The 24,251-nt window shown below is 44.0% G+C and overlaps 1 protein-coding gene across 1 annotated transcript in view; it reads left to right on the top strand.

Annotated features, from left to right (window-relative positions):
• LOC126234906 (voltage-dependent T-type calcium channel subunit alpha-1G) overlaps positions 1–24,251 on the top strand; it is a 790,867-nt gene that overhangs the window by 569,246 nt on the left and 197,370 nt on the right. Inside the window, exons 18-19 of the mRNA XM_049943646.1 lie at positions 19,777–19,912; positions 22,188–22,351. Coding sequence (XP_049799603.1) covers positions 19,777–19,912; positions 22,188–22,351 — 300 coding nt within the window. The remainder of the gene's footprint in view (positions 1–19,776; positions 19,913–22,187; positions 22,352–24,251) is intronic.

Genomic DNA, 24,251 nt, shown 5'->3' on the forward strand with positions numbered 1-24,251 from the left:
TAAGCCATGTCTCCGCAATATCCTTTCTTTCAGGAGTGCTAGTTCTGTAAGGTTCGCAGGAGAGCTTCTGTAAAGTTTGGAAGGTAGGAGACGAGGACTGGCAGAAGTACAGCTGTGAGTACCGGCCGTGAGTCGTGCTTCGGTAGCTCAGTTGGTAGAGCACTTGCCCGCGAAAGGCAAAGGTTCCGAGTTCGAGTCTCGGTCGGGCACACAGTTTTAATCTGCCAGGAAGTTTCATATCAGCGCACACTCCGCTGCAGAGTGAAAATCTCATACCGTGTACGTATTTCTCTAAGTGTATCACAACTGTGATGAAACGTGGACGTGTCAACACAAACAAATAAAAGTTTTGTGGATCCTGCCAATCAAATTTTATACTGGCACAGGAACAGAGCTTAATAATCCAGAAAGATTGCAGCAATGCCTTGCCAGTCATTTTCCTCAAAGCTCTACAACAAGTATGGGAAGATAAAAACGATTCTCAACCACACCACATATGACATCAAGTTTAACAAAACATATTTACCCAGCAATGTTATCCTTAATTATGTCAAATGAAATGGGAGCAACATGTCATGTCTCAGAAAGGAAATATAAAACCAATCTGTCAAAACGTCAGTCAACAACACATAATACAAAGCACTCAGTCAACTAGGAAATGCAACGAAACAATTGCCATTCTTAATGAAATTACACAGAGGATGGAAACCCATATAGAACACCTGTCTGACAGAACATCACATGTATCTATACGAATATACTCCATAGGTTTGCTACTTTCAACTAACGAAGCGAAACCAATGCCAAGGGAACATTGCTGCAAACTCCGAAAGTCCTTTTATATGTCAGAAGAATGTTCTCCCATATAACAGTTTCACGCAAAAACAGTTTAAAAAAATTTCATATTTGGAATTTGATTGGCAGGTCCTTTGATACGTCGACCTCACGCTCTATCAACGCCCCAACGCGAGATCTACTGCAGAAACACTCACAAATACGCTTTTCCCGTGCTCCCTACTTCTGGTTAATTACTGTTTACTCATGTTCTACAGGACGACAGCACACAGCACGAACTAAATCCGTGTTTTGGTTGATACTCTATCGACATGCAACGTTTGATACCGAACTGAGTGTCTGACATCTGGAGGTTTGGATTTAAGAACAGAAACACCATTAGCTATAATAAGAGAACTGCAGAGTTAAAAGACTCAAATATATGTGCAAGAATGCAACTAGAAAGCAACCCTATTCAAAGATTTCACAAAAATATGTAAAGCTCTTGAACTAGAAACACGTACTCACAATAAGATTGGTGATAAATTTTTAAATGGTTCTAATATACCATTTGTAAAGATACGTGCACACTTTCCTACGAAAGCATTACGCATAAACAACATATGCGTAGAAACATCAGTTACTTAATCTCTAAATTTAAGACACAAACTTACCTGTATCAGATACACTCGTTCAACTAATGCCACAGCAATGTACTATCACCCATCAAAATGGAAATGGAAATGAAGTCCCATGCTTCTTGACAGAGCGTAGGGGAACGATGCGGGAGACGCCTACCGCCGTACTAGGCAAGGTCCTAATGGAGGTGGTTTGCCGTTGCCTTCCTCCGACCGTAATGGGGATGAATGATGATGATGAAGACGACACAACACCCAGTCATCATAAGAAACAACAATAAACATAGCTGAAAAACAGTTACAACTGCGTCAAACTAAACTAGAAACACAGATACAGGAAGTATCAACCATACTAAAAGTAATCAGAGAACAAATTTATAATAAATTTTCTGCACAAGGTACCCACTGTACCAAAGGAAGAGGCCTTCTAGTTTATATCTTCCTAAACTACTTTGAAAACAAAATCTTTGGGGCAATAACAAAAGCTTTTAATATCATGGGGGCAGGTAGTGAGTCATGCTCGGGTAACTCTTCCTGCTCAAGTCTAGTGATGTCAATATTGTGGCCTCTCGCTTATCCGTGGTATACCTATTTCAGGCCATCAGTTATCGTAATGGATGTTGTGTTTGTGTTATGCTGTTTGCGGAAGCTGGACTGATATTGGTCACAAAAGTTGAATTTGCCCAAGTTTTCAGTAACTTGGTCGTGAACAATATATTCCAGGGCTTCGGGTAAAACAGGATAAATGCTGATTCGACGGAAATCACAAGGTAACTACGAGTTTTCGTTCTTAGGGATAGCTTCAGTTCCATGGCGTGGAATATATTTCATTCACGAGAAGAAAATTAAATTTGCCTGTTCTACAACATTCTTGATCATTGCAATGCTGAAAGCATAGTTGCCCATCTCTGTAGAAGAGAGTTTCGTTGTTGTTTTTCTTTTAATGTGTTTTAGGTGGAAAGTGTCTTGGTTAAGAATGTAGTCTGGTGATTCTTGTGGACGACAGTACTTTGCAGCTTTGGGGCTTATTTCGTCAGCTGAGACCTGAAAAACAATTTGTGATTTTGTTTTTCCGACTCCCAAGCTACGGAGCTTCTTCCACAGACCTGCGGGTGTCGTATCACTGCATGCGATGGAACGCGTGTGCCTGAATTCGGCACTGCAGATGCATTGGTTTGCCCTGTTTGGCAGCTGTCTGTATGCTCCGTAGTGTTCTTGTTTCGGAATTGCCTTGAAATGTGTATGTGCAGGGTCCCTGTTGTTCATCATTAGACATAAGTCAGAATGAAATGTTCACTCTGCAGCGGAGTGTGCGCTAATATGAAAGCTACTGGCAGATTAAAACTTTGTGGCGGACCGAGACTCGAACACTAGACCTTTGCCTTTCGCAGGCAAGTGCTCTACCAACTAAGCTACACCAGCAAGACTCAGGACACGTCCTCTCAGCGCTACGTCCGCCACTTTTAATCTGCCACGTAGTTCCATGTCAGCACACACTCCACTCCAAAATGAAAATTTTACCATGGGAACATTCCCTAAGCTGTGGCTAAGCCATGTCTCCGCCGTATTCTTTCTTCCAGAAGTGCTAGTCTTGCAAGTTTCGCAGAAGCATTGCTTTGAAATTTGGAAGGTAGGAGACGAGGTACCCGAGGAACTAAATCTGTAAGGACGGGTCCTGAGTCATGCTTGGTTGGTAGAGCAATTACTTGTGACAGGCAAAGGTCCTGAGTTCGACTCTCGGTCTCGGTCACAGTTTTAATCTGCCAGTAAGTTTCAGACGTAACTGCCAAGGAGGACGGCTTTTTCTTATACGGGTCGTACGTATAGGAGTGTGTATCGCAGAGAGCTGTGAACTTATCACTAAGTTCATGGATTTTGCATTCAGGTATGGTTTATTCTGATTATTTGAGTTAATTTGGTTTCTGAGCAGTCCAGTTGTTAGACGTCTCGCATTATACGTTTAGCGTTCCTTTCTAGTTGCGATTACATCTATAAGAATGTGTCTGTGCGTCATGCGGTGTGTTGGTTGTAATGTGAGAATGGTCGGGCCCTAAAATGAATGCGATTCTGACTGAAAGGAAGGCACTGAGCGGATTTTTTGGACGTTTAGATAAAACCCTAGCTAAACACTTTCGGCTCTGTATACTTATTGCAATGGACATAAGTTCTGCCTGTCTTTCTTCATAATGGTTCAACGTGCTAACGACCTTGGGTTTGAGGTAAGATTCTGTATACGCACTGACATCTCCGCCGCGCTTGTTTGGGCTGTCAGTCCTAAGGAACGTATATCCCGCAAGAAAAATAGATGCAGATGATATGTGTGGTTTTGGCAACATTTCAGATAAGACTGCTTGGTAGAAAATAAGAGTCAGTTTTTCGTAATGTGCGGACAAGGATTCCACATTACAGTTCTGAGACATGTCTCTGGGCAATCTGCAGGAGAACGTCTGACAATTTCGCATCTGCCTGAGGCGAAGAGTACTGTCAATACTGATACACATTTCCAAAAAGCGGCATAGGTCAGGGCTGGCCAGGATTTCGCGCGCACAAGGTGGTCCCCACTTAAGGAATTGAAGGAGACGACATCGCAGAGTTAAGGCTTTCTGAAATTACAGTGGTACAAGAAATGCAGAAGAATATTCGTTGTGAGGAGATATAGACAAGATACTGGCGAGCGTGAAACAATTAAGCCTCAGTCGTGGCTTGAAGTGGAAAGAAAGTGGGATTCGCATGCCCATTTCTGCCTGCAAAGAAAAGTAAACTTAATAACTACAAGGAAACTACAGTTCCATTAGTACAATGGTTCCTAACCTGGAGTAATTACCCCCTGAGGGGTAAAATGAAATTTTCTGAGGGGTAAAAAAAAGAAAAAATGATTCAGTAGTGTTTGGGTCTCGAAACTGAACTATCTCTGGAAGAACGTAAAGTACCTAGCGACTGGAAGAAAGCGCAGGTCGTTCCCATTTTCAAGAAGGGTCATAAATCAGATGCGAATAATTATAGGCCTATTTCGCTTACGTCAATCTGTTGTAGAATAATGGAACATGTTTTATGTTCTCGTATTATGACGTTCTTAGATAATACAAATCTCCTTCATCATAACCAACATGGATTCCGCAAACAGAGATCATGTGAAACTCAGCTCGCCCTATTTGTCCAAGAAATTCACAGTGCCGTAGACACTGGCGAGCAGATTGATGCCGTATTCCTGGACTTCAGGAAGGCATTTGATACGGTTCCGCACTTACGTTTAGTGAAAAAAATACGAGCTTACGGAATATCGGACCAGGTTTGTGATTGGATTCAGGATTTCCTAGAAGAAAGAACACAACATGTCATTCTTAACGGTTCAAAATCTGCAGATGTAGAGGTAATTTCGGGAGTACCGCAAGGAAGCGTGATAGGACCTTTATTGTTTACAATATACATAAATGACTTAGTTGACAACATCGGTAGCTCCGTGAGGCTATTTGCAGATGACACGGTTGTCTACAAGAAAGTAGCAACATCAGAAGACTCGTACGTACTCCAGGAAGACCTGCAGAGGATTAATGAATGGTGCGACAGCTGGCAGCTTTCCCTAAACGTAGATAAATGTAATATAATGCGCATACATAGGGGCAGAAATCCATTCCAGTACGATTATGCCATAGGTGGTAAATCATTGGAAGCGGTAACGACCGTAAAATACTTAGGAGTTACTATCCGGAGCGATCTGAAGTGGAATGATCACATAAAACAAATAGTGGGAAAAGCAGGCGCCAGGTTGAGATTCATAGGAAGAATTCTAAGAAAATGTGACTCATCGACGAAAGAAGTAGCTTACAAAACGCTTGTTCGTCCGATTCTTGAGTATTGCTCATCAGTATGGGACCCTTACCAGGTTGGATTAATAGAAGAGATAGACATGATCCAGCGAAAAGCAGCGCGATTCGTCATGGGGACATTTAGTCAGCGCGAGAGCGTTACGGAGATGCTGAACAAGCTCCAGTGGCGGACACTTCAAGAAAGGCGTTACGCAATACGGAGAGGTTTATTATCGAAATTACGAGAGAGCACGTTCCGGGAAGAGATGGGCAACATATTACTACCGCCCACATATATCTCGCGTAATGATCACAACGAAAAGATCCGAGAAATTAGAGCAAATACGGAGACTTACAAGCAGTCGTTCTTCCCACGCACAATTCGTGAATGGAACAGGGAAGGGGGGATCAGATAGTGGTACAATAAGTACCCTCCGCCACACACCGTAAGGTGGCTCGCGGAGTATAGATGTAGATGTAGATGTAGATTTTCAAAACATCCTTATTATTATCATCACTGTTCCGTAAAACGTAATACTGATTACATAAGTCACCAATAACTAAATTTTTTTTTCTTTCAAATACTACCATTAACGCATGAGGCAATGTGGTGGAGGCTACAGATAGTGAAACGAATGTATGAACATCTTCCTTGTTCCTCACATAGTTCACCTGCTGCACACAAACTTTGTATCTCCATCTGTGACAGTAAAATTTATACATATATGCTTAAATATCTCAGCGTTCTCCGAGTTGTATGTAGTTCCCGCAATGAACCAGAAACTGCTTCATTATTCACTTCTCTAAAGTAGACGATTTAACTGGGATCAGAAAATGGTTGTAATTATGTAATGGCTACTACGTGGTCAGACGCAAAGCAATGGCAGCCTAAAGTCTTCAAATTTTTATCATTCCAGGAGTAAGGAGTCCAGGAATCTAGTGATACACGAGAAGTAGGTGTAATCTACAGTCTTTGGCTTGGTTGATTTTAAAATGGCGTTGCAGGGTGTGAGGGAAGTAAGCGTCACTAGGGAGAGAAGTGCTGCAGAGGAAGTACATTTTGTAATGAGTATCTACCATCATAGTGGATAGTTAGCTTTCTTTATAAGGTGTTGTGGTAGCACTCGCGATGCACTAATAATTAATTCATCTTTTTATAAATACCAATAAAATGTTGTTAGAATTAAGCGGTACCAATTGTCTCATTGACTCTCAATTTCGGGGCTTAATAAGACACCTACTGAAACTACGTATCGTTTATCTTCCATCATTTACAAATTAAAAGCGTTCAAAGAAAATTCTGTTTCATTCTAAAGTTTAGTTAGGCGATAATGTTGTTGATGGTGTGTGTGTGTTTTTTTATGGGGGGGGGGGGGGGTGGAGGGGGAAGATGGGGAGCGTGGTGGATACTAGCCAATAGCTGATCGCACTCATCGGTAATAGTCTAAGAAAGGTTAGAAACTTCTGCATCAGTAGTTACTCTAATGACAATGGTTGTAATTTTTCTAATGTCGATAACAATGAATCACGCTTCAGAACATAGCTGCTATACAGAGATATCAACAAAATGCGTTTCACAATTGAAACAGAAACAAACAAGAAACCTAATTTCCTATGCCTCGTAACAGGAAACAAAAATCGATAACATAAATTCTCAGTATATAGGAAACTGACATCAACCGACACAATGTTCCACAGCAGATAAAACCAATCTACAACAGACGAACAGTTGTGTTTTAGACACATGCTGCACACAGTTTGAATAACATTTCAATGCAGAGACAGCAACGCACAATAACTTAGCATAATCAAATAAACGAAACGTTGCTCAAATATGTTTCGTTAAACACAGATAAATAACTATTTTATACAAGAGTGGGTAATTTGTTAATTACGTAGTTCTCAGAGTGTTTACGAATTGTTTATGTCACACGTTCTGGGCACTCTGTCAGTAACCTGCTTCAGGCCGAATGTCGTTTGATGCAATTGATTTTCTCTTTTGTTGGTAAATTATTTCCAATACAAAATACGTAAAAACTCGAGTATTGACTGATTCAGTTCATCTTCGTTTCCATTGCTTCATATCAGAAAATCTATATACTTGCTTAGAGTTAATATTGCACTCCTCTCTTGGATGGATCGAACCCTGTCCCCTGCATTGCTTTTTTGGTACCACTCGTGTTTTGGATATGGCTATATTTCCATGTGTGTCGGCATTTTGATGCGTACAGACAGTGTATAATCACGAGAAATTTGCATATAACAGGCTCCACCACATGTAACTATCGAACATCTGTTAGCTCGGGGGTGGACTCCACACCACGACACAGATAAACGAAGAATAGGAATAATAATATGAAATATACAGGGCGTTTCTGTGATGATGATGCGAACGTATCACGATGATGTAGAAGGGAATAAGTATTCATCCATACTAATATTATAAATGCAAAATCATCTATTACATTTTCACGACTAAACCGCTGAACTTACTCTGATGAAATTTAGTGTGGGGTGGTTTGAATCATGAAGAAGAACATAGTCCACTTAAGAAAGTGTACAAGATGATTTGAGGAATACAAAGCGCATTAGGGAAAAATATTTACTTGCTGAGAAAGCTACTTACTCTTTGACTTTTGAACTTTGTCATATTTGTAAAAATGCTTTTATTGATTGATATATTGTACATAGCACGATTCAACCTAAAGAATTCAATGCATCTACAGTTCTCAACGTGTTTAATCCGTAGTTCCATGCTAATATTATAAATGCGAAAATAGCTCTGCCTGTTGCGTTTTCATGACGAAATCGTTGAACCTATTTTGATGAAATTTGGTATGGAGAAGGGTGAAACCCTGAGGAAGAACATAGGCTACATTGTACCTCAAAAAGCAAAAAATTAAACAGTCCAACCCTACAAGGCTAAAGCAAGGAATAGAAAATCTTTTTTACATCATTGAACATAAAATATATTTTATATAATGCACACGTTTTACAATGTATAGCTACTTCAATAGCACGATGAATTGATTTGCATTCATGTCCACACCCCTCCGCACACACCACTCGGCAGTAACATTGCGCCTGTGTAGGACAGTTAGGGGGGCAGCTAACATTGTTGCACATACAGATGCTTACTTACTGACCATCATTCATCATAACAAAACTAATGACATGCGAGTGCACCCACTGTTAAGAGCTAATGTGAAATGAAGAAGTCTGATCTAGAAACAACTCAGTCGAAAGTTACAGGCAAAAACGATGAATTTTTTTAATTTACCGTCTTTTTCTGACTGGGATAAAAACGTAAGTTGTCTTTTTACTTTCGTCTTCGGTTCGAACTTCAGTTCGAACTTCAGTTCGAGCTTTAGTTCTTCAGTTCGAACTTCAGTTTGAAGACTCGTTTGATGCAGCTCTCCAAGAACCTCCATCCTGTGCAGGACTCTTGATATCTCTATAATTACAGTACTTTACATCCATTTCAACCTGCTTGCTTGCCCTTTGCAAGTTTACCACCCACACTTCCCTCCATAACAAAACTGACGATTTCTTGATGCCTCAGGATGTGTCTTATCAACCGATCCCTTCTTTGAGACTAGTTACACCACGACGCCAGGACATCTTCATTAGTTAGTCGATCTGCCCATCTAATCTCTACTGTTATTCTGTAGCATCACATTTCAAAAGATTCTATTCTATTGCTATATAAATTATCATCCAGTTATGTCGACTTTGGTGATCTAGTGATAAAACTCATGCCCGGGAACTGAATGGTCGTGGAATCGAACCCTGGTCAGAGCTTAAACTTCTAAGTCTGCCTTCACCTCTAAGTCACGTGAGGACACGTCAGGAAACGTGGCTCCAATTTGACGTAATACTGTAGCTTCCCTTTCCCCGTAAGATTAATGAGATAGGTTAGGAGCACACAAGTCGCCTGAGTGGCATTCTTTAAAAGACTTTAACCCAGCGGCTAAACATTCCTCTGGAGGGACTCCCAACCAATGCTCCCGTAAGAATATTTTTTTTTAACTTCCACGTTCCACTTTCGCACAAAATTAAACTCCAGAACATTACCTTCAGAAAGGACTTCCTAAAGTTCGAACGTTTTATTACATTTTTAAGAAAGTCCTGTTTTTCGGAAATGATTTACTTGCTGTATCCAATCCGTATGTTACTCGTATATTCTCTCTACTTCGGTCATCGTCAATTATTTTGTTGCCCAAACAGCAAACCAGTTCTACTCCTTTCAGTGACTCGTATTCTATCCTCATTCCCGCAGCGTAGCCTGATTTAATTCATTCCATTTTCCCTTGTTTTACTTTTGTTGATGTCCATCTTATAAAACTTTTCAAGACAGTATCAATTCCATTCAACTACTCTTCGAACTCCTTTGTCGCCTCTGACAGAATTACGATGAACGTGGCAAACCTTAAAAGTTTTTATTTAGTCTCCCTAAAGTTTAATTCCCTTTCGAAATTTCTCATTGGTTTCCTTTACTGCTTGCTCTATGCATAAATTGAGAATCATTGAGGATAGGCTACAACCCTGCCTCATTACCACGAAATAATTTTATCTATATCCGCAACCTGCACAAGATGCTACACTCATAACACAGTTGCATCCTATAGCTTGTATGTATGCCTGACGTCATTGTACAAACCACTCAACAAGAAATCAAGTGGCAACAGAGCAGTCGAACACCCTTGTCACGAAACAGTCGCTGCTCTTCCTATCCACTTTTCAGGGAACGCCCGTCGCAGGCGTTACAAAGTGAGTTGCGACTCCAGTATGTTGGAACCACATGCAGTAGTGCGCAAATTAATTGAGGCAAGCTCAGATTTTACAAGGAATTGAAGTTTGTTAGCTGTAACCAATGTAATGCCATCGAGAATCTCTGGAGTACTGTAAAAAGGCGTCTTATGATATGGACTGTTCAACAAAATGCATGTTAGTAAAACTGATAAATATGTGGTTTCATGACGAAGAACTATCAAAAATGGTTCAAATGGCTCTGAGCACTATGGGACTCAACTGCTGCGGTCATTAGTCCCCTAGAACTTAGAACTAGTTAAACCTAACTAACCTAAGGACATCACAAACATCCATGCCCGAGGCAGGATTCGAACCTGCGACCGTAGCGGTCTTGCGGTTCCAGACTGCAGCGCCTTTAACCGCACGGCCACTTCGGCCGGCGACGAACTATCAACCATTAGCTCAAACCTGGTCGAATTTATGATGCAACGTGTTCAGAAGCTCATTATAACAAAAGAAGGAAACATTAATTGTTAATATTCAGTAAGCTACACTGTATTATGCATATACTAATAATGGCTCTGAGCACTATGGGACTTAACATCTATGGTCATCAGTCCCAGAGAACTTAGAACTACTTAAACCTAACTAACCTAAGGACATCACACGACACCCAGCCATCACGAGGCAGAGAAAATCCCTGACCCCGCCGGGAATCGAACCCGGGAACCCGGGCGTGGGAAGCGAGAACGCTACCGCACGACCACGAGATGCGGGCATATATACTAATAAATGTGCAAAGTGTGCGCAGTTAAGTTTAATCGATTTGACCCAATTAATTTGCACACTACTGCAGCTACTCTAGATAGGTTCCAGTATGGTGGAAACTCACGGTTCTGTGTGTATACATGTACCTGTTCACTTCCCTATAGTCATCACCTGCACGCGCGTACCAGAAAATCATGTCTAATAAGTAACCGGAAACAGCGCTGTTTCACTAGGACCGAGAGATATTTCAGCTTGTAAACATAGAGTACATGAAATGTATTCGCAGTTGCGATATAGATTACCATCAGCTGTATAATAAAATGACGACAATGAAAATTTGTGCCGGACCGGGACTAGAACCCGAATTTCTCTCTTATCGTGAACGGTCGCCTTGCCTTCAGGCTATCCGAGCAAGACTGACTGCCAGGTCCAAACTCCCATATGTCGTCAACCATGTGTCTGCAACCTGTACTTGTACTCCCAACCATGCATGCGTGTCTGAAGGAACTTCGCATCGTAATTTGAAATAATACAGGCACTGCAGTACCGTATAGATTACAGTTGTGAGGCATAAGTTTCTACCGGCGTATACAACGTGCAGATACTTTAAGGAAATGCAGCCGACCATTCCCGTAAGTAACTTGAACGTAGACTACAGCTGTTTATACACTGCCGGAAAAAATTTGTACAGCCTTTTAGAGGTTTCCAATTGACTCAAGACTTATCGTTGCAACAGTGCGTATGGGGTACATGAAATGATTACATTTACAGATCAATAGCGCGAGCGGTACTGAAGTACCAGGTGTCGACTCATGCTGGTAACCTATATAAGTACATAGCACAGCCCCCACTGGTTGCAGCGCAGGTACTGACTCCTGCATCGAGTCAATCATTCAGATGTCGAATACTGTCCTGGGATACATTATACCACGCCTGCTCAACCTATCACGTAGTTCTGTAAGAGTTGTTGGTTGATGAGTGGTTCAAAAATGGTTCAAATGGCCCTGAGCACTATGGGACTCAACTGCTGTGGTCATAAGTCCCATAGAACTTAGAACTACTTAAATCTAACTAACCTAAGGACAGCACACAACACCCAGCCATCACGGTTGATGAGTGGCATGAGTCACTTCTCGTCCCATGATATCCCACACGTGCTCGATTGGAGACAAGTCCGGGAATCGTGCTGCCCAGGGAAGTTGCTGCAAATCTTGCAGAGCACGTTGATTTTCACGGTCAGTGTGTGGGTGAGCATTATCCTGTTGGTGCAACACTTCACCTTCTTGTTGCAAGAACGATAAAAGAACGTGTTTAACAATATTCTTCACGTACCGAGCCCTGGTTAGTGTCCCCTCCAGAAACGCCAAAGGTGAACGAGAGTTGTAGCTTGTCCATCCCAAACCATGAGGCCTGGGGTGGGGTCACTGTATCTTGGACGAATGAACGAGACAGCACTCACCAAGACTGCGTCGTACGCGCAAACACTGGGTGCAGGTTCCGAATCCAAGACCCCTTGGAGATGCCCAGAGACTGGATGAAGTCACCCGAAAGGGGGCTTACTGTCGGTGTCTCCGGCTCGAATCTTGAAATCATTTAGTATACAATGGTATGAAGAGCAGCAGCTAGCAGGTGAAGTGACTAGATGTAGATGAAGGTGGTTGGACCATATGGGACCATTAGTTACCATGGAGTATGTCTCGGCGTCCGTAGTAGTCGACGACAAGATACTGTGAGGTCTGAGTGGGGATTGTTTACAGTGGATTTGTCCAGCTCTGCTGTGACAGGACCCCACCTTCGCCCACTTTGGAGACCGAAGCGGCGTAGCATTAGGCCAAGTCTTGCACCATTCCGCCTCACCAGTATTTCAGTCCTGGCATCAAGTTTTCACAGATAGCTAGCTTGCTCGCCTCGAACACGCATTATGTAGCCACAACACTCATCCCCCTTTAGAAGTTTGATCCATTGAATCCAAGACTGCTGCTACGTCTGTGAACCACATTTGCAGAGTACTATTTACATTCTCTTACATTCTTATTTATAATTCTTGCACTGACGGCCCTTTGTACACTCTGGCACCTGGTGTACGGATAATGGTACATTCTATAACTATTTATATCTTAGGGACGCGCCACTCGGTCGGTAAGTGACAGAATGAAAGTTCAGGAAGGTGGATTATTCTCCGTTGTACGCAGGATGAAGATGATGCCCGATCAATATGAGCGTGTACTGGTATTTGCTGCGATACTGCTGGATATAATGAAATATACGTTCTGCACTAACGCGCCTCTTCTGGGATGCTTAAGCTCGTCCAGAGAATTGAGTAATGTGGGATCCAAGCGATTATTCAAGAAAGTCAAGTCCTTACCCGGTAGTACTCAAAGGATTGTCGGACAGATGTAGTGGTGGATATGTTATGTTCAGAGCGGTAACCTCCGTTATTGTTGCAGTAAGTCAGGGAGTCCATCCTGAGATGTTGTACTTTATGCCATTCAGCACATCTCGCTGCCCCCTAATCTCAAGCGTTTGTACTCTTTGCCTGTCCCTCCTTGGAGCAGGTGCTGATTTCTATAACTAAACAGTACAACCTTGCCGTGGAAGACTGGGCACCCAATAGGTCCGTCTCGGTTTGCAACACGCTCGGAATCCGATTCATCGAACTGGTTGTCATCCATACACAATCAGCCCTCTCCTGTTAACCCCCATGGCAACCTAGTGTTATTCAGCACTCCTGTTCCAAGTTTGCCAGCTGGGTTATGCCAGTCTGCCAGGACTCTGATATTTTCCGTTTCCCCCAGTACGGGAATCAGTGTATCGTTTACCTGTCTTACATCGTCGCTGTCGTTTGTTCCTCCCACAGTTTTCAACAATCGAACCTCCGCATCTATCTATCGCTGATTCCATCTCCTCTGAGTGTGGGGAATCAAATCCATGGCTTGCTCTAGGCATTCCCGAAAATGATCATAGGCGACACTGATTAATAGATATTCCCTCTGTTCTTCCACCCTCCAAATCTCATTTCTCAATGGCCAGGCGATTCTATGACACTTTTAACGTCCAGTGCAAGATCTCAACCATAAGGAAATGTATGGAAAGATGGGGCAGGGACTGTCTGCTCGATGTTCTGCATTCTCTTCCCTTTTCTACATCCTGCTCCCTTTTTGGGACTGGTGCCAGCAACGCTGATAAAGAGTCTGGCGCGCCTTGAAAGGGATGGATGTGCCAAGTGTGAGTGACCATAGTTGTAGGTTTACATTCACTAGTGAAGTCATTTCACCCTTTTGATATTGACCCTGACAATGTGTGAGGAGTTCCTTTTTCTTACGCTATAGGGTGTACGGGTTCGCTAACATTACATAATGTCTTATATAGCATTCAGATAACTCCACACTCCGTTGTCTCACACATTCCTGACGTTCAAGGGCCTTCGTACTGGCTTTTTGTACTTGCTTCCCGTAAAGTTCTTGCGAAATTTCTTACCAACTCCTCACTTTTCCCTACTTTAGGCATGACTATCTCAAATGATGATGACATTTTCCGTCTATCTGCTGTCTCATACGGTTACAGATACATACTCTTGTGAACCTTAGAAATACATGCAGCGATTTTGTATGGCGACAGGGTATCCCAGTAATTGTGATGGCACTTCACACAATGGCTTAACATTTTCCCTGTTCTCTGATGTACTCGTTCAATTCTCATTCAGCCGGCCGCTGTGGCCGAGCGGTTCCAGGAGCTTCAGTCCGGAACCGCACTGCTGTTACGGACGCAGGTTCGAATCCTGCCTCGGGCATGGATGTGTGTGATGTCCTGAGGTTAGTTAGGTTTCAGTGGTTCTAAGTCTAGGGGACTGATGACCTCAGATGTTAAGTCCCATAGAGATCAGAGCCATTTGAACCATTTGAATTCTCATTCGCCTGTAGATGCAATGCAGTCGTCCTTAACTAACGAAAAAGCAATAGATGACAAGGCATTTTCTTCAATTCCGATATAAATTTGGTCCTCTGATCCGTAATTAACATCTCTGCAACACTGAATTTCAATGACCAGTTGTTCAACACTGCCTGAGCCACTGTGACAGCTTGCTGATTTGGGATAGTTACCATTCTCATTTACCACGAAAAATGGTATATTATTGTCAGCTCATAGCGATACCGTGCTGGTATTTGCGAAATACATGGAATACCCTGATGGCCCAATTCAACCTGCTGTGCAAGCAGTTGCAGTTCTTCACATATTGTTCCACATCCTGCTTTCGTGTACTCCACATGCCATTCCATGGTTCTCCAATCCCCAAGGCTTGATAACACATTATCATGTGCCTGTCTCAATACTTCATCATGCATTGTGTCTGGAACTACAACACGAGATTGAGTTCCGTTTTGTTTCGTAACACCCTGTCATGCGCACTGAACTGTGGTTGCGTTGCAGATAGTCCATAGTTCTGGTCAGGTGCTTGCCTTTCCACTCTGTAGTGATGTGAATCACTCTTCGCAACATACAGACCTTCCTACTGAGGTCACCTATACTCCTGCAAAAAAAGAATGGAAATGAGAGTATGGCATCGTTGGCCGGGAGGCCCTTATTTGGGGAAGTTCGGCTGCCAAGTGCAAGTCTTATTTCATTCGACGCCATATTGGGCGACTTGCACATCGTTGATGAGAATGAAATGATGATGAGGACAACATAACACCCAGTCCCCGAGCGCAGAAAATCTCCAACCCGGCCGGGAATAGAACCCGGGCCCGCTTGCATGGGAGACGAGCACGTTACCACCAAGCTAAGCAGACGGGCTGTACTCCTGCAATTATCGCAAGACAGATGTGTGACCTCAAAATCGACTTCACTAAACTACAGTGCCCAATGCGTCAATCTACTTGAGTGGTCTTTCGACCCCAGTAGGCACTTCAGTGCTGCAAGATATGTTATTACCTTAAATTTTCTACCATATAGATAACATCGGAAGTACGTTACGCCACTCCACTCCATTTGCTTATTTATTTAATGTACAGTGAAGCTCATGATTACTTGTGTCACATACAAATTCCCTCTCATAATACAGAAAAATTAACGCTGGACTAGTGGTCCACAATTCTTTTAATTTCCAAAACGCATCTTCACATTCTGATGTCCACTGGAATTGAATGAGAATCCATATTATTTTTCCGAATTTTGGGACAAACTGTTTATAATAATTCGCTAACCCCAAGGGTAACTGTAACTCCTCCGTGCACTGCATTGGGAAATCCTAATTTACTCCATTATGTTATAGTATCATTTCAAAACAAGAAAGCGAAACGCTTTCGAGTGGCCCACTCAAACCCATTAGCAGTGGGAAATAAAAAGTATTAAAAGGATGCCAATGAGCACTCTCATGTAGCACCTGGTGAAGATAACGAGTCACGTTGTCGAAAATGGTTCATAAACGACGCTGGCGGCTGGCAGAGTACGCGGCACCTCATGATGTCACATTATTGACATTATCATAAAACTGTACTCGTTTCGTTTTTTAAATAATATTTGTCTTATGGCGACCATCATTTTTTAGCGCAGAACTCAATATTTTCCCGGAAACTACTAGCTGCGCATCCTGTCTTGTTATGGCAAATGACCGTGATTTTCCTATCGTCTGGCAGTCTTAAATATCCTGTAACATATGTGGTCTGAACCCATAGAGGATATGGTTTGACAGATGCCCCTAACAAAATCGCACACGGAAAGATCCAGGAACTGGAGAGACTACTCAGTGTAACAAAGCCGATCACTCATATACAAGAAGCACGTCGTGCAGGCCACTCATACTGGAACAGGCTGTGAAATCGGTGACCTCATCTCTCTGACATCCCGTCATAAGTAACACGTCACTTATCAGAGCAAAGCAGCGTTGGAGGGTAACTCCGTCGCTCTGTTGGTGACTTTCTCTACAAAGTATTGTTTGGAAATAACTACGCCACTTTGTTGACAACTTCCACTGCACTATATGACTCGATTAAACCAAACTATGCCACATACTCCAGTCATCACTTAAAGTCAATGATCGATGTAATGCAAAATCCTAACTCTTCCTTCTTACGCTGAAGCTGTCCATGAAACTCAAGTGATATATTCGCAAGCACAGTACGATAGTTTTATTCATTTATTACACAAATGAGGTGAAAATTGAAAAAATGTCGTTTTGAACAAAACATTTGCAATTTATTTTGCAGAGCCTTTGCTTCTGGCACGGTCTGGTCCATGCGTTTGATACATTGTGGTCATTTTATGTAGAATGGTGGTGACTTCACGATTTCATCCGTTGCAATGAGGAACCGGCTTCTGCATAGATTTCTGCCTGACCGACTCTACCCCGTGTCATGAAACGGCTACAACCACGTGATTCTGTTGTTGCGATACGGCACTTTTTAATTTCGATCAGATTCGAAATGCTTGGTAAAGCGCCCAGTGTCAGGTATCAGGTCACACCATCCTCTCGACGGCGAACACAGAATGTGGACGTTCTCTTTGAAACATGATTTGTAAATGGCAGTTTCTCTAGCCACCACTCCTCACATGCTTCATGTTGTAGCGTCCATTTCAAAAACCTCGGTGACTTTATCCCTCTGACACCTCGTCATAAGCAATATGTCATTTATTATAGCAAATTACAGTTGGAGAATAACTCCGTCGCTCTATTGGAAACTTCCTCTGCAGTACACGAGCAATAAAGTAATGTTTGGAAATAGCCCCGTCACTTTGTTGCCAGCTTCCTCTACATTAAATGACTCGATTACCTCAAACTAAGTCCCACATAAAACTCTCTGGGATGAAACAAAAATCATTATAAATCATTTTAGATTGTTGTAGAATTTCAAAGATAAAATTAAGTAAGACCCTGGCAACTAGTTTTTGGAGGCACAGGCAGAAGAAGTCGTAGCAACTTGTAGGTATTTAACTGGCGTCGACTATCCATCATGAACTACCAACAAGGACTTCGCTACTGGGTTGCGCATGTGCATAGGATACATTCCTTTTACCATGCTCCTCGCCCCTCTGACAGAAGTCTTCTCGTGATGAGTATGTTTATAAAGTTCTAACATACTAGAAGATAGGACCAGTAACTTGGCTATGAAGTATTTTTATTTTTTTCCAATATCTTGACAGTTGTGATAATTGTCCTTTCTTTGTGGCGACTAGTTTCGGGCGATCTATTACTCGTGTATACATTGGAGGACTGTATCATTACGATTACGTCTAAGGTTATGGTTTGAAAATGGATGTGACGGTCCGAAACTAGTCGCCACAAAGAAATCACTACTCTTGCAATTGTGATGGATTCCAAAAAAAATTCATAGTACATTTTTCTTTTTCCTCAAGACTGTAGCAGTATTAAACGCTTTCAGCCTGTATGATAGTGACTGGGTGACTTTCAATGACCCATCTCTTAACTGTCTGAGAGTCACTGCTCAGGTAATCTGCTTCGTTATCAAACTTGATTTGAACATACACTACTGGCCACTGAAATTGCTACACCAAGAAGAAATGCAAATGATAAACGGGTATTCATTGGACAAATATATTATACTAGAACTGACATGTGATTACATTTTCATGCAATTTGGGGGCATAGTTCCTGAGAAATCAGTACCCAGAATAACCACCTCTGGCCGTAATAACGGCCTTGATACACCCGTGCATTGAGTCAAACAGAGCTTGGATGGCGTGTACAGGTACAGCTGCCCATGCAGCTTCCTCACGATACCACAGTTCATCAAGAGTAGTGACTGGCGTATTGTGACGAGCCAGTTGCTCGGCCACCATTGACCAGACGTTTTCAATTGGTGAGATATCTGGAGAATGTGCTGGCCAGGGCAGCAGTCGAACATTTTCAGTATCCAGAAAGGCCCGTATAGTACCTGCAACATGCGGTAGTGCATTATCCTGCTGAAATGCAGAATTTCGCAGGGATCGAATGAAGGGTAGAGCCAAGGGTCGTAACGCATCTGAAATGTAACGTCCACTGTTCAAAGTGCCGTCAATGCGAACAGGAGGCAACCGAGACGTGTAACAAATGGCACCCCATACCATCACGCCGGGTGATACGCCAGTATGGCAATGACGAACACACGCTTCCAATGTGCGTTCACCGCGATGTCGCCAAACACGGATGCGACCATCATGATGCTGTAAACAGAACCTGGATTCATCCGAAAAAATGACGTTTCGCCATTCGTGCACCCAGGTTCGTCGTTGAGTACACCATCGCAGGCGCTCCTGTATATGATGCAGCTTCAAGGGTAACCGGAGCCACGGTCTCCGAGCTGATAGTCCATGCTGCTGCAAACGTCGTCGAACTGTTCGTGGAGATGGTTGTTGTCTTGCAAACGTCCCCATCTGTTGACTCAGGGATCGGGACGTGGCTGCACGATCCGTTACAGCCATGCGGATAAGATGCCCGTCATCTCAACTGCTAGTGATTCGAGGCCGTTGGGATCCAGCACGGCGTTCCGTATTACCCTCCTGTACCCACCGATTCCATATTCTGCTAACAGTCATTAGATCTCGACCAACGCGAACAGCAATGTCGCGATACGATAAACCGCAATGGCGATAGGCTACAATCCAACTTTTATCAAAGTCGGGAACGTGATGGTACACGAGGCATCACGACAACGTTTCACCAGGCAAGGCCAGTCAACTGCTGTTTGTGTATGAGAAATCGGTTGAAAACTTTCCTCTTGTCAGCACGTTGTAGGTGTCACCACCGGCGCCAACCTTGTGTGAATGCTCTGAAAAGCTAATCATTTGCATCTCACAGCATCTTCTTCCTGTCGGTTAAATGTCGCGTCTGTAGCACGTCATCCTCGTGGTGTAGCAATTTTAATGGCCAGTAGTGTTTAAACGCCTTTTTGCTTAACAGTGGTTGTTATGGATTACATACAGATGGTTATAATTATTGGTTATTCACACTGTTCCACAATATCTCCTTGTGTATTTTGTGTCAACTAACAGACAACTGTCTTGCACCAATGAAGCATTACCAGAAGGGGCGTTTGTGTCGGCAGGGCATGACGAACGAGTGGCGCAGCGCGGAGGAGCTGAGGAAGTCGAAGCACAACGGCCACCGCGAGAAGGAGAACAGCTGCCACCGGCGCCGACACCTGCTGCACGACTGCGAGCCCAAGTGCAACATCCAGAAAGGTGAGCAAGTGCGGCACGCAGGTAAGTGAGCAACTGCGAACAAATCTTATACACGAAATGTATTCGTAGTTGCGAATACTAACAACAAGTAGCTGTAAAAGAGAATGGCGACAATGAAAATTTGTGCCATACCAGGTCTCAGGCCCGAATTTCCCTCTTTTACGCGAGCTGTCGCCTTAACTGTTTTGTCTATCCGTGCCCGACCCACGGCTTGACCCAAACTTCATATGTCATCGTTCCTGCGTCGCAACCTGTACTCGTACACACATTATCTGATTGCCCTACAAAACGTGCTCCCCTGTACAGGAGCTACATCGTGTAAGTACGAGTACAGGTTGTGACGAGCGATAAATGCGACGGTTCGCTTAAAGCGGAAAATCCAGGTTCGAGACCTGGTCTGGCATAAATTTTCATTGTCTTCATTCCTTTATACAACTACACTCATGCTCATAAATTAAGGATAATTGCAGAATGTGGTGCCACACAACGTGGTACTACACAAAACTTGCGCTAAGAGCATAGATATGTAAGTCCACCGGTATTGGTGATAAGTTGAGAAAACCGTCCCGAAACACATGTGCTACAAAACGCCACTGTTTCCTGCGCATGTTCCCCGACGTAAGCAGGGGTATGATCACCATGCACATGTACACAAGCCGCACAACGAGTTGGCATACTCTGGATCGCATGGTCGAGCAGCTGCTGGGGTATAGCCTACCATTCTTGCACCAATGCCTGAAGTGCCATAGGGGTTAGCAGCGATACGTCGACCGAGATCATCCTAGACGTGCTTGATGGGGCTTAGGTCTGCAGAACAGGCAGGCCACTCCATTCGCCTGATATCTTCTATTTCAAGGTACTACTCCACGATGGCAGCTCGGTGGGGCCGTACGTTATCATCCATCAGGAGGAAGGTGGTACCCACTGCACCCCTGAAAATGTGGACATACTGGTGCAAAATGACGTCCCGATGCACCTGACATGTTACAGTTCCTCTGCCAGGCATGCAGGGGAGTACGTGCACCAATCATTATCCAACCCCACACCATCAAACCACGACCTCCATACAGGTCCCTTTCAAGGACATTAAGAGGTTGGTATCTGGTTCCTGGTTCACACCAGATGAAAACCCGGCGAGAATCACTGTTCAGATTATACCTGGACTCGTCCGTGAACATAACCTGGGGCCACTGTTCCAATGACCATGTACTGTGTTCTTGACACCAGGCTTTACGGGCTCTCCTGTGACCAGGGATCAGTGGATTGCACCTTGCAGGTCTCCAGGCGAATAAACCATGTCTAGCCAGTCGTCTGTAGACTGTGTGTCTGGAGAAAGCTCTTCCAGTGGCTGCGGTAAGATCACGAGCAAGGCTACCTGCAGTACTCCGTAGCCGTCTGCGGGCACCGACGGTGACAAATCGGTCTTCTTGTCGTGTTGTATACTTTTGATGTCCCGTACTGTGGCGCCTGGACACGTTTCCTGTCTGCTGGAATCGTTGCCATAATCTTGAGATCACACTTTGTGGCACACGAAAGGCCCGTGCTAAGACCTGCTGTGTTTGACCAGCCTCCGGTCGCTCTAGTATTCTACCCCTCATAACGTCATCAATATGTGTTCTTTGAGCCATTTTCAACACACAGTCACCATTAGCACGTCTGAAAGCGTCTGCACACTTACTGGTTGCACCGTTGTCTGACATGTACCAACATACCTCTGCGTATGTGGACTGCTGCCAGCACCACCGTGCGACGACCGCAGGTCAAATGCACCGCATGGTCATACCCAGAGGTGATTTAAAACAGCAAACGGCCCACCAGAGCGTTGTTTCACCATGTATCAGTATTATCCTTAATTTCTGAGCATGAGTGTAATAGTTCTGCATTTTGCAACTGAGAGTTCATTTCACGTATTTTATAGCGGGAGTAATCGCGGTAGTGCCTGTTCCCTGCATCTTCCTTCTTTACAAACAGGTACTGCAACATCGTAATACCTGTAAATATTAAGGCTCCTAGAACCAGAAATGCTGGCGGACCTAGGCTAATGTGGCTGCATTGGTCTCACACTAAAATCTTATTCTTTCCATCAACTGAGCTGCAGTTTTAACTAGCATTAGGTTACGTTTATCCAACGCAACACGTGACACGGGACTCAAGTGACGAACCAAAATTGGGCTCAAAGGAAGTAAAGAATTACGTTAGTAATACGAGAAAGGGAGCGTCCAGCTGATGTATCCTAGAGATGCTGCAGGGCACCGTCGACCGCGGCCTGTTGCAGAGAGCAAGATGTTGTCGCAGCCGCCCATCATCACGCACACGGCGGCGACGCCCCAGGACTCGCCCAACACGACGATGGACCCGGGCATGCGCGACTGCCGTCTGGCGCCGGTGCTCGCCCTGCACGGGTCCTCCATGTCGCTCGAGTCCATCGATCGCTCTCTGGTGAGTACCACTTCTTCTCTCTCTCAAGCAGCAGATTCAACTATGCAGCAGGTAATACACTACTGGCCTTTAAAATGGCTACATCACGAAGATGACGGGCTACAGTCGCGAAATTTAACCGACAGGAAAAAGATGCTGTGATGTGCAAATGACTAGCTTTTCAGAGCATTCACACAAGGTTGGCGCCGGTGGCGACACCTACAACGTGCTGACATGAGGAAAGTTTCCAACCGATTTCTCATACACAAACAGCAGTTGACTGGCGTTGCCTGGTGAAACGTTGTTGTGATGCCTCGTGTAAGGAGGAGAAATGCGTACCACCACGTTTCCGACTTTCATAAAGGTCGGATTGTAGCCTATCGCGATTGAAGTTTATCGTATCGCGACATTGCTGTTCGCGTTGGTCGAGATCCAATGACTGTTAGCAGAATATGGAATCGGTGGGTTCAGGAGGGTAATACGGAACGCCGTGCTGGATCCCAACGGCCTCGTATCACTAGCAGTCGAGATGACAGGCATCTTAACCGCATGACTGTAACGGATCGTGCAGCCACGTCTCGATCCCTGAGTCAACAGATGGGGACGTTTGCAAGACAACAACCATCTCCACGAACAGTTCGACGACGTTTGCAGCAGCATGGACTATCAGCTCGGAGACCATGGCTGCGGTTATCCTTGACGCTGCATCACAGACAGGAGCGCCTGCGATGGTGTACTCGACGACGACCCTGGGTGCACGAATGGCAAAACGTCATTTTTTCGGATGAATCCAGGTTCTGTTTACAGCATCATGATGGTCGCATCCGTGTTTGGCGACATCGCGATGAACGCACATTGGAAGCGTGTATTCGTCATCGCCATACTGGCGTACCACCAGGCGTGATGGTATCGGGTGCCATTGGTTACACGTCTCGGTCACCTCTTGTTCGCATTGACGGCACTTTGAACAGTGGACGTTACATTTCAGATGTGTTACGGCCCTTGGCTCTACCCTTCATTCGATCGCTGCGAAACCCTACATTTCAGCAGGATAATGCACGACCGCATGTTGCAGGTCCTGTACAGGCGTTCTGGATACAGAAAATGTTCGACTGCTGCCCTGGCCAGCACACTCTCCAGATCTCTCACCAATTGAAAACGTCTGGTCGATGGTGGCCGAGCAACTGGCTCGTCACAATACGCCAGTCACTACTCTTGATGAACTGTGGTATCGTGTTGAAGCTGCATGGGCAGCTGTACCTGTACACGCCGTCTTAGCTCTGTTTGACTCAATGCCCAGGCGTTTCAAGGCCGTTATTACGGCCAGAGGTGGTTCTTCTGGGTAGTGATTTCTCAGGATCTATGCACCCAAATTGCGTGAAAATGTAATCACATGTCAGTTCTAGTATAATATATTTGTCCAATGAATACCCGTTTATCATCTGCATTTCTTCTTAGTGTAGTAATTTTAATGACCAGTAGTGTAAAATGTTCAACCGACGCGTTGGACGAACTGCTTCTGTGCATTTGTTCTTGTCGAGTTCACGCTTAACAGCTTTTCTTGAAACACCTTCCACTCGATCAGAAAACTTTAACTGTCATATACAGAGCCAGGCTGGTGGGGATGCAGAGCTTTCAGCAGATCAGATGTTCAATCAACCTGTATCTGAAACTATCCAATTTTCGCACTAGTGCTTTGTATATCACTCTACACAAATACATACTCATTTCATATCTGTCTATTCGTGAGAAACCAGGCAGTATTATTCTGAATGCCAATTCTCACTCATTGATTCAAATTTCCTGCTTTTAACTCTATCCGAAACAAATCATAATTTCAATCCCCTGGGCGTCCCTTCTGTTCATTTTGGCTACAGAGCTTGAGATATCCTTAAGGACTTTGCGCTGGTTCCTCCTTGCC

This window comes from Schistocerca nitens, chromosome 2 (genome assembly GCF_023898315.1).
Source record: "Schistocerca nitens isolate TAMUIC-IGC-003100 chromosome 2, iqSchNite1.1, whole genome shotgun sequence".
NCBI lineage: Eukaryota > Metazoa > Arthropoda > Insecta > Orthoptera > Acrididae > Schistocerca > Schistocerca nitens.